Here is an 11,997-nt window from a genome sequence, read left to right on the forward strand (position 1 = left end):
CTCATACACACACACACACACAGCCTGTATAACCTGTATTTTATTTTAAGATGGTTTTCAGGAGACCAAAAATTCAGTTTTAGCACTGGATCTACAAGGCTAAAGTTAGCATTGCTGCATTGCCCTTACGCTAAACTGCACATCCTCCTCATGCAAAAAAACTTGTATCTCCAAAACAGCAGCAGTTTTACAGGAGAAGGCGAAACCTTCTGAACTTTTAATGGAAGTGCGTGTTAAATGTGTTTCTATTGGTCCAGTCATCCAATTCTGATACAGTATAAAGAACAACTGCCAGATTCACATCATGGAGAAAAGAAGAAATGGAGATACAGGGTTTCTGCAGGACAGTTGTGCTGCATTTCCAGAGTCACACTGACACTGGAGCTTAGTCTCAGATGTTGATCTGGAACTCTGTCCCAGAGCTGACCTCAGAGTCTGATGATTGTTTGACTTTGAAAAGTGTGTTCTGTGGTCCTTTTATTGATTCAGTAGTGCACACACACACACACACACACACACACACACACACACACACACACTCAGACACACTACACTGGCTGACCGACGACCCACTGATGCTTCTGTACATTCAGTGGGGTTTGATGGCATCTTTCACTCATTATTCTCTACTGTCTGTAGACCTCAGGGCCTTCAGATAGGAAGGCAGTGAAGCTGAAGTTCATGAGGCTTTTAATACCCCACCCATCATATCCTACAGATACTAACTCCAACAAACCCCAATAAACAGCAATACCCCCAACACCAACAAACCCCAATACACATCAACACCCCCAACACCAACAATCCCCAATACAAACCAATACCTCCAACAACCCCCAATACACATCAATACCTCCAACACCAACAACCCCCAATACACACCAATACCTCCAACACCAACAACCCCCAATACACACCAATACCTCCAACAACCCCCAATACACACCAATACCTCCAACACCAACAACCCCCAATACACACCAATACCTCCAACACCAACAACCCCCAATACACACCAATACCTCCAACAACCCCCAATACACACCAATACCTCCAACAACCCCAATACACACCAATACCTCCAACAACCCCAAAACACATCAATACCACCAACACCAACAATCCCCAACACACATCAACACCTCCAACAACCCCCAATACACACCAATACCTCCAACACCAACAACCCCCAATACACACCATACCTCCAACAACACCTAATACACACCAATACCTCCAACAACCCCCAATACACACCAATACCTCCAACAACCCCAAAACACATCAATACCACCAACACCAACAACCCCCAATACACACCAATACCTCCAACAACCCCCAATACACACCAATACCTCCAACAACCCCAAAACACATCAATACCACCAACACCAACAATCCCCAATACACACCAATACCTCCAACAACCCCCAATACACACCAATACCTCCATCAACCCCCAATACACACCAATACCTCCAACAACCCCAATACACACCAATACCTCCAACACCAACAACCCCCAATATACACCAATACCTCCAACAATCCCCAATACACACCAATACCTCCAACAACCCCAATACACACCAATACCTCCAACAACCCCCAATACACACCAATACCTCCAACAACCCCAAAACACATTTATACCACCAACAACCCCCAATACACACCAATACCTCCAACACCAACAATCCCCAATACACACCAATACCTCCAACAACCCCAAAACACATTTATACCACCAACACCAACAATCCCCAACACACACCAATATCAGATGTTCAATAAATTATAACAATGTTATAGTATAAAGTTGTGTTTTTAGATGAGCCATGTAGACTCTAGTTTGAGCTTAGAAGATGGAGTTAAGCCATGTAATTGCTTGGAAAATGTTTAAACAGTCAACTGAGTCAAAAAAAAATATATACATATATAGCTGGACACAGAGACAGTAAGGCTCTCACAGAATCCTGTAACCTTTTGTCACTTTATTTGGTCTAACATTTCTCCACCATTCTTCACAATCCCACGCTGTGGCGTTCAGCAGTCTTTTCACCACAGGCCTGATTCTGATTCAGTGGAAAAGCCTCTTTTATCTGGGGAATCATTTCTCTCACTGGTTACCATCAGAACAATGACATTTTCATGTTTATTTCTCCAAATTCAGCTGAGCGTGAACACTGGAACCAAAAGCAAATGAGAAGAGATCCCATATCATTAATTCTGAGATGCTTAATTACTCTCCAGTGGTTTGGACTGGGGTTTCCTTAATCAGCCTTTCATCAGAGTCATTTCTTTACCTTCCATCTTCTGAAAACACTAAACAGACTCCTCCAGCCACGACTCGGTGGGAGTTTGCTCCGATGGATACAAATGCAGATGCTGACTTGGCTAAAGTCACGGTTTCATTCTGAAGGAGAGGGGATGCTAAATTTTCTGGGACTGAGCGTACGGTTTGCTCTGGATGGTTTTACTGTTTAGTGAATGTCCACCCAGTTAGTTTGGAGGTTTTTCTTCGGACAGGAGAAGTCAAGGTGTTTCTATCCACATCCAGAATCATTACACTTCTCCTTTATCACTTATATTATTAATGAAGGCCCGGGCCATCACTCTTCCTCTTCTTATCTTCACCTAATGTTTCTGTAGCTTCGACGTTTCTCCTCTCGCCACAGTCTGCTGATGGTAACGCTGTAATTGGTCTCTGAGTGTTATTGTAAGAGTTTTTCTAAACTGAAAAATTAATGATGTTGTGAAGTTACACAGTGCGAAGCAGCATTCATGCTGGAAAATCTGACCGTTGGGAATGGTTTGCTTTTCCATTCGTAGATTTCTTTGTCCAGGATTGTCCGTGCTGTTGATTTTATCATTTATAATCATTTGGACTCTCTGGTTCTGACTGTTTGCCTTTAACCTTATTTTGACTTTTTTCAGCTTGAAAATGAATGACTTTACCTAGAGTGACCCCGACATTAGAGACCGCCAAACACTGCCTTTGTTCAGACTTCCATTTAAGCTCCATTAAATTCTCCACCGGGGAGGACTGCACATCAATACAACCAGCACCAACAAACCCTAACACACATCAATACACCAACACCAACAACAACCCCCAACACACACCAATACCACCAACACCAACAATCCCCAATACATACCAATACCTCCAACACCAACAACCCCCAATACATACCAATACCTCCAACACCAACAACCCCCAATACACACCAATACCTCCAACACCAACAACCCCCAATACACACCAATATCTCCAACACCAACAACCCCCAACACACATCGATACACCAACACCAACAACAACCCCCAACACACACCAATACCACCAACACCAACAATCCCCAATACATACCAATACCTCCAACACCAACAACCCCCAATACACATCGATACACCAACACCAACAATCCCCAATACACACCAATACCTCCAACACCAACAACCCCAATACACATCGATACACCAACACCAACAACCCCCAATACACATCAATACCACCAACACCAACAATCCCCAACACACACCAATACCTCCAACACCAACAATCCCCAACACACATCAATACCACCAACACCAACAATCCCCAACACACACCAATACCTCCAACACCAACAACCCCAATACACATCGATACACCAACACCAACAACCCCCAATACACATCGATACACCAACACCAACAATCCCCAACACACACCAATACCTCCAACACCAACAACCCCCAATACACATCGATACACCAACACCAACAATCCCCAACACACATCAATACACCAACACCAACAATCCCCAATACACACCAATACCTCCAACACCAACAACCCCCAATACACACCAATACCTCCAACACCAACAACCCCCAACACACATCTATACAACCAACACCAACAACCCCAACACACATCAATACCACCAACACCAACAATCCCCAACACACACCAATACCTCCAACACCAACAACCCCCAATACACACCAATACCTCCAACACCAGCAACCCCCAATACACATCGATACACCAACACCAACAATCCCAAACACACATCAATACCACCAACACCAACAATCCCCAACACACACCAATACCTCCAACACCAACAACCCCCAATACACACCAATACCTCCAACACCAACAACCCCCAATACACATCGATACACCAACACCAACAATCCCCAACACACATCAATACACCAACACCAACAATCCCCAATACACACCAATACCTCCAACACCAACAACCCCCAACACACATCTATACAACCAACACCAACAATCCCCAACACACATCAATACACCAACACCAACAATCCCCAATACACACCAATACCTCCAACACCAACAACCCCCAATACACACCAATACCTCCAACACCAACTACCCCCAACACACATCTATACAACCAACACCAACAACCCCCAATACACACCAATACCTCCAACACCAACTACCCCCAACACACATCTATACAACCAACACCAACAATCCCCAATACACACCAATACCTCCAACACCAACAATCCCCAACACACATCAATACACCAACACCAACAATCCCCAATACACATCAATACCACCAACACTAACAACCCCTAACACACACCAATACCTCCAACACCAACAATCCCCAATACACACCAATACCTCCAACACCAACAATCCCCAACACACATCAATACACCAACACCAACAATTTCGAAATGGAACGAAATTGTGGAACGAAATTGTGATCTTAAGGTCCCAGTTACACCTAAAAAGCAATATTAAATAAATGAAATACTAAAATATAGTCAAGGGTAGACAATAAATAGGGAAAGGAGAGAAATTAAAAAAGGTAGCAGCAACACGACCACAATAAATGAAAGGCGTGAGACAGTAGCGGTAACATAATGAAGTGTCAAGTGTGGGTAAAGTGTCTAAGTGTCCTCGAAAAGGGTCAGTGCAGGTTTCCCAGAATAAAAAAACTGCATTTGCTTACAGAACACTGAGGGTCCAGAAGTGACCCGCCTAACAGAACGTGATAGAGTCCGTTACATTGAAGCCCTCTGATTTGGGCACTCTGGACTCCACCATCTATTTTTTATCTATAGTTTACTTATATATTAAAATATTGATGCTGCCATGCAAAAACCTTGTATCTCCTTGGTCATTTTTATCATTTCATAATAGACGGACCAAAAGAAGTACTAAACCCTCAGTATTTCAGCGGTGTCACACAAAACCTTACATTTTCCTTTTTTCACTTTTCTCCAAAATATCAATCTGGCAGTTGTTTTGATTTTACCAAAATTAATAAAATCTTTACACTGACGTCCGTGAAAGTTAAGAAAGTGCTCAGAGTTGCTCAGCGGTCTATTGCACTGCCACCATGGCCATGCCATCAGCAGCTGGAGTCTGAGAGAGCACATTTGGCCGTACTCTCTCCAGGTGGGTAGATGGCGCTCTCTTTCTCCCTTATCATTCTTAAAGGGATGTTGGCCGGCACAGGCGTCTGCTAGCTGGTGTGGTGGAGCTGCGGACCCGGCGCTTTCCTCCAAGCGTGTCGGCTGCCAGGTGATGATAGAAAGGAGGTGAAGTCTGACTTCACATGTATTGGAGGAGACGTGTTCAGTCCTTACCCTCCTAGTGTCGGGAGCATTGCTAGTGCTAGGGGGAGCTACAGTGGGTTAATTGGCAGAATTTGGAGTCAAGGTTTTTGCATGGTAGCAGCAATATACAGAATATCAAAATGATTACTGTTATTATTATTGCAATAACTTTTCATCAGATTTAAATCATAAAATCTACTTACATGGTTAAACCCTACTGAGGTGTGGATTTCATCATTTCTCCAGTTATTTTAATGAGTTATGAACAATGATTCTGTTAAAATAGTCATGTTCATTTAGTTATTGTGACAATAATAACTGCATCCTTCTAAGAGTTCCTCTCCAGATCCAGTAGAACAGAACATTTGATGGTAAAACTGAACCAGCACTACACTAACGGCCCTCAGCCTGGTCATCCGGCCAGGTCCTGTGTGGACAGGGTCCCACAGCTTGAGGACGTGGAGTGTCTAAAAAAGCTCACCAGAGCATTAGTTTGCCTCTGTCTGCATCTCAGCGGAGTGTACGGCCATCACTGACACCTCAGATAGGGTAGAGGCGAGCTGAGGGAGGCGCAGTGCCGAAAAGCTGGTCTCCTGGCTTCTGCGTTGTGCTCCTCATAGAAAGGAGTGACAGCTAATGTGCTAATGGCCTCGCTCTCTTTACCCAACAGCCTATACATCTCAACAGATATGACTGATGCCTTTATTGTAATTGTGTTTAGGGCTGTGTGTGTGTGTGTGTGTGTGTGTGTAGTGCGTGCCTGGCAGACTCAGATGGTTCAGTGAGTGTGTTGTCATTAATTTTATCTGAAGAGCAGTGGCTTGATGCTGAGGATTATAATGAAATAACAGCAAAGCTTTTATAGACGCCAGCTGCCGTCTTACAGTGACGAGGGAAATATTTAACGTACCGTATGTGTGTGTGTGTGTGTGTATACACACTGGGCCATTTGTCTTTTGTTCATTTACTTATTCTAAGTCAATGTCACCCAGGATTTTACTGGAGCTGTGAGCATTAGTATGATACATTGTGGTGGGTCACAGCTATGATGCTGTTCAGGGGCGTTATATATTGACAAAAGTATTGGGACACCAGCTCGTTCATTGTTTATTCTGAAATCAAGAGTATTAAAAAGAATTGATCCTGCTTCTGTTGGAGTAACTGTCTCTACTGTCCATAGAAGAAGACTTTACACTAGATTCTGGAGAAACATTGCTGTGAGGATTTGATTGTATTTTAGCAGCAAGAGTGTTAATGAAGTCAGGATGTTGGATGATGAAGATCACCACCCCATCTCATCATCCCCAACCCCCCAACTCATCCCATCCAAAAGCATCACCATCATTCCAGAGAGCACAGTTCTTCCACTGCTCCACAGCTCAATGCTCTGGGCTTTCATGAACTAATTCTGATGTTTTGTTCAGATCGAATTTGTGGTTCACATTCATAAATGTGAGTGAGCTGTATCTGTCTGTGATGTGATCGGACCTGTCCCTGAAACGACACGCCTGACCTCACTGATACGTTTATGCAGTCTGTTAAGGTCACCAGTGGAGGCAAAGCCAGCAATGATGGCCAGTGGTGTGTGATCTCTGTAGAGGCGCTGGAGAACAGCATTAGTGTGAAAATCAGCAAGGAGGCAGTGATGAGTATAAATAGTCCAGGAAGCCTTTTCACTGCGGCCAACAGCAAACATTGACCACAGCCTAAATGGTCAGTGGAGAGTAGACATAGTGAGGAGCCTTTGTCCATCCAGCAGCACAGGCTTTCTTTTCGAGTGCATGTGCATCACGCAGCAGTATACGCCCAACAGATGACACTCAGATTCCTGCTGTTTCTGTTTATGAATAACTGTTATTAATATTAATTATAATCAGTTCTCCTTCACAGCAATCAGAGCATCGCTTAAGCCTCATTTCACAGAGTCTCAGAGTCAGAGTTTCAGATGTTCTTCAGCCATAAACACACGTCATCATGCTGGTGAAACCTGACTGGTAGAAAGTATTGTGGTGGGGAGTTGGATTCAGTCGGGGGGCAAAGGTGTGAAAAGTATTGACACTCATTCCTCAGGTAGAAGTGAGTGGAGATACTAGGTTTTAAAAGACTTCTATAGAAGCTGAAGTATCAACTGAAGCTTTTTACTCCAGTAAAAGTGTAAAAGTACTGGTTTCAGAATGACTTCAAGTAGAAAAGTAAAAGTAATGGAAGGAAAACAAAGACCGAAAGCTTAGGCCGCACCACAGGGGTCTATAGTGCACTACCCCCCCCCCCCCTCCCCAAAAACCCATTTCTCTAAAAGTCATAATGAGGAGAATGATCTATTAAAATGTTGATGTTAAAAATGTTGGGCTGCACTAGGCTCCTGTTTCAGCTGCAGATCTGCCCATTGAAAATGAAGCATTTCAGTAATATCAGCTCTATTAAAGGAGCGTCTCTGTGCTCTACTGAGCATCAACATGAGCTTCATGGAGGAAAATATGAGGAGTCGTTGTCTAGAAGTTCTGTAAAGCTGCAGAAAGTCAGACTTCAGAGGCGTGTGATCAATAAGCTTTATTGGAATGTAAATGTGGGGCTCAGTCGGGACGTTTCACTGCAGCTCTCTTGAGTCTCTGCCACGGACACAGTCTTCATACTAGACTACAGACGTCTGCTGTGAGCTCGCTGGAGAGGGACGGGACGTGTGCAGGTGTGATGATCTCTTATAAACCAATAGGGAGTCAGAATGGTGTCTGTTTATACTTCTCATCCAATCACGATCAGACTCTCACTTTCCGGATGGAGAGATTTATCTGGAGAGGGTTTTTATTGATGACGAGCCGGAATGAAAACGAAGGGAAATGAAATAGGAGAACGAGGCTGTTTTTACAATGTAAGGAGGAGAAAGTTCAGATAATTGGGGGAAAATGTGAGAAGTAGAAGTAAAAAGTCTGAAAAATAAATAATTACTGCAGTAAAGTTTAGATAATCAACATTTCTACTGAAGTAAAGTAATGAAGTAACTGTACTGTGTTACTGGACTCCTCTGTCAGACTTGCGTCTCAGACCACCTCCTGAAGCGGTTTGAGTGATGGGATTTGGATGTGGTGTAAATGAGTCTTGGGTGAGACCAGATATAATCCTGATACTCAAGCCGTATAAAGTGATCAGGTGGAAATGGGGTCTTGGACCACATATGAAAGTGAGTCAGATCCGATCTGATCTGATCTGATCTGATCTGTCACATTAAGGCAAAACATCTGATTTGACTCACTTCAGCCTGGGAATGTGAACATAGCCTTAGTCTTAACGCTCGCTTCCCCAAATCGAGTAAACTCAAAGACAAACACAAAGAGATGTTTCTGGGGATCCTCCCGATAAGAATGGATTACTCTATGGGTTGGGTCACGTGAACTGGGGAAACCTAACAGGGCTTTTAATTGGCCGCTCGCCTCCAGTCGAATTCCTCTCACAAAGACAAGCCACACTTGCACGAAACTAGTGATGAGAAATTAATTGGATTGTTGCCGACCCTCAGAGCTCTAGCATGCATTGTTCTCTCCTCCGGGTGCTGACTTTCTGCTCTGCCGAATGAAAGGAATTCTGACAAGTCGAAATTGGCTGAGAGAGGGTGGAAATCCCTCTGCGTGAGGGGCACGTTCTAATAACTCAACTTCCGAGAAGAGGAGGAGAACAGAACTAGAAAGCAAGAAGGGGAAAATGAATCCGTGGATCTGCAGCTGACATTCAATTCCTTAGTGGCGCTTTTGTTTTAAGCATCCGTCCGGACCGGGACGCAGCCACGCTGCCGAGCTGCTGGAGTTTATTCACCAGATAATCCAGCAGAGCCTAAACTCAGCATGGTGTGAATGTGAATGCTTGGGGGATAGTCGCTGAGGAAATCAACGGAGGAGCGGCTCAGTAATTGTGTAGATCCTGAAGATTTCTCCTATACACATACCAGCCATAACATTAAAACCATGATGCTCTGGTTCTACTGGCCTTGTCATCCAGAACCCTTTCTACCAGGTTCTACCAGTTGTCTCAAAGGATCTCTTATGTTTAATCATAGGTTTATTCATCTTTATTAACCCTTTACTCTACATCCTGTATATCTGCACTCCTGGACACTACTGACACTTTACTTAAATAACAATATATGTGTCATGGTGTGCTAGGCCAGACACAGAGGGACGAACACTCTCAGAGGTGGAGTCAAAGCAAGCAGATTTATTAACAATAGGATAAAGAAAAGGCGGCAAGTGAGGCAAAAAAGCAGCAAACCATGAACAACGGTGATCAACAGAAACCTGAACGTGGAAAACAAGAGGGCCAACACAAAACGGACCTGGGACTGGGGGTTGAGCTGGGGGACCAACTACTGAGCGAGAACGGCTAGACCGACCAAACCTGGAACCGCAGCTAGCTGCCGTGAGCGTGGGTCGCCTAGCTGAGACGGGGGTTGGCAGTAACTCCTGGCCGTGAGTGAGCGAGCGCCAGGGTGACCTGCTCCTGAACGTGAACTCTGAGCAGAAGCTGACCTCAACACACTTCTACAGTACGGGGAACCTCTCGTGAAACCTCAAGGTCTCAAACGATACAATTCTGGTGCCGAGGTTTCTTAAATACCCCCAGTCTCAGGTGAAACTCATTAACAAGACACTGAATCAAACACGTGAACACAAATGAACATGAATCATGAACTGATACACATGAAAAGAACCAAACACATTAACTACACAAGGCGGAAGTCCTTATTTGGGCATGTGGGCGGCGGCTCGGAATTGCCTCGGAGGACAATATGCACATATTCATTCAGTATTTTAGAATACTAGAATACTAGAAATATAGTATATATAGAATTTAGTCATTTTTCTGCTCTGTATTCTGTATTGTTATTTAGCTCCTCTTGCACATTTTTCCTTCTTTATTAGTTATGATTTTTATGATGATTTTACTTATCTTTATTATTGTATTTTATTTCTGTTATGTATTGTGTAATTGCTACTGGCTGCTAAATTACCTTTGGGAAATGAAGTACCCATCTATCCATTCATCCATCCACCCTAGATCTATCTATCTGACTCATCCAATCACCACTCAGTATCTTCAGACTACTAACTGTGTTAGCAGTAAATCTGGGTTTCCTTCTGTGCGGTTCTGTGATTTTGGCCCATTTTTTCCTTTTTGAGGTTGCTTTTGGTTTTTCCCTTCTGGCTTTGCTTGTAGTGTTGGTGGGCTGCCTTATGACTTTGTTTCTGTTCCCAGCATTTTCATTCTGATGCTTTGGTTACAGCGCTCACTGCATTTCACCCTTGCCTACACTGACTGGCTTAGCTCTTCCTATTCAAGCCTCTTCTCTTGACATTTACCGAAGGTGTCTGACTGTAATCCATAGCATTTCAGCGGGTGAACAGTCAGTTCCTGAAGGTAATGAAGGTGCTGAAGGTGTAGAACATCACCAAACTGTGATGTTCTAGACAATGAGGTCATTTGGAAGGAGGGACATGCCTGAAGACTCTCCTGCCAATCCAATATCCAATAGATGCCATCTCTACCTTTCCACATGTCTATGACAAGGTTTTTAAAACCTGCCACCATTTCTACTCTGTCATCTCTCATTCCTTATCTCAGGAAGGCTGGGCTTCCAGCCACAAGCAGAAGCCACCTGAACTCTTTCTCTTCTCAAGTCAGCATACGCTGATGGCATAGTCCAACCTAGCAAACATCAGGCAGGTCTTGTGGAGTGTTCCCAGTACGTCTTTAAAGATTGTACTGCTGTCCTCACCGCTGAATTTGACAGCTTTGATGTAATTTCTTCGTCCAACTTTCATAAATGTTTATATTGGTTCATATGAGTGGCTTATGTACACTTAAAAAATACAGATGCTTCAAAGGTGAGTGATGCCACAGAAAAACAACTTTTGGCTCCCATAAAGAACCATGATTGTCAGAGAGATGTATCAAGTCATTTGTATAGCCCTTTTTACAACTTGCATTGCCACAAAGCAGCTTTACAGGAATCAGTAAAACCTAAACCCTCCAGTGAACAAGCCAGAAAGACCACAGTGGCAAGGGAAATCTCCCTCAGAGCTGGAGGAAGTAACCAAGACTAGCAAATGGAGACCCATCCTCCTCTGGCCAAAATCATTACTTATAAAGTGTGCAGAACCCTTTAAATCAGCGCAGAACCCTTTAAATCAGCGCAGAACCCTTTAAATCAGTAAATAAAACCTCTCTAAACCTCTAAAATGTTCTTCACACTCTCACCCGTCTTGTACAACTCTAAAATAAGAAGTCCATCTTCTTATCCTTTCTGCTTCTCGGGCCGCTGTATCAGCCTGGAATGTGAGCCTGTGTTTCCACTGCATGCCCTGTTCTCTGAGTGTTGACCATTTATGACCATTTGAGGTGCAT

General features: G+C 43.7%; 1 protein-coding gene across 1 annotated transcript in view; it reads right to left on the reverse strand.

Annotated features, from left to right (window-relative positions):
- Positions 1-9,403: 9,403 nt before the first annotated feature.
- The window catches only part of cpxm2 (carboxypeptidase X (M14 family), member 2), a 59,631-nt gene continuing 57,037 nt past the window's right edge, over positions 9,404-11,997 (reverse strand). The window contains exon 10 of the mRNA XM_072667902.1: positions 9,404-9,529. Coding sequence (XP_072524003.1) covers positions 9,404-9,529 — 126 coding nt within the window. The remainder of the gene's footprint in view (positions 9,530-11,997) is intronic.

The sequence above is a fragment of the Salminus brasiliensis genome, chromosome 22 (assembly GCF_030463535.1).
Source record: "Salminus brasiliensis chromosome 22, fSalBra1.hap2, whole genome shotgun sequence".
Taxonomy (NCBI): Eukaryota; Metazoa; Chordata; class Actinopteri; order Characiformes; family Bryconidae; genus Salminus; species Salminus brasiliensis.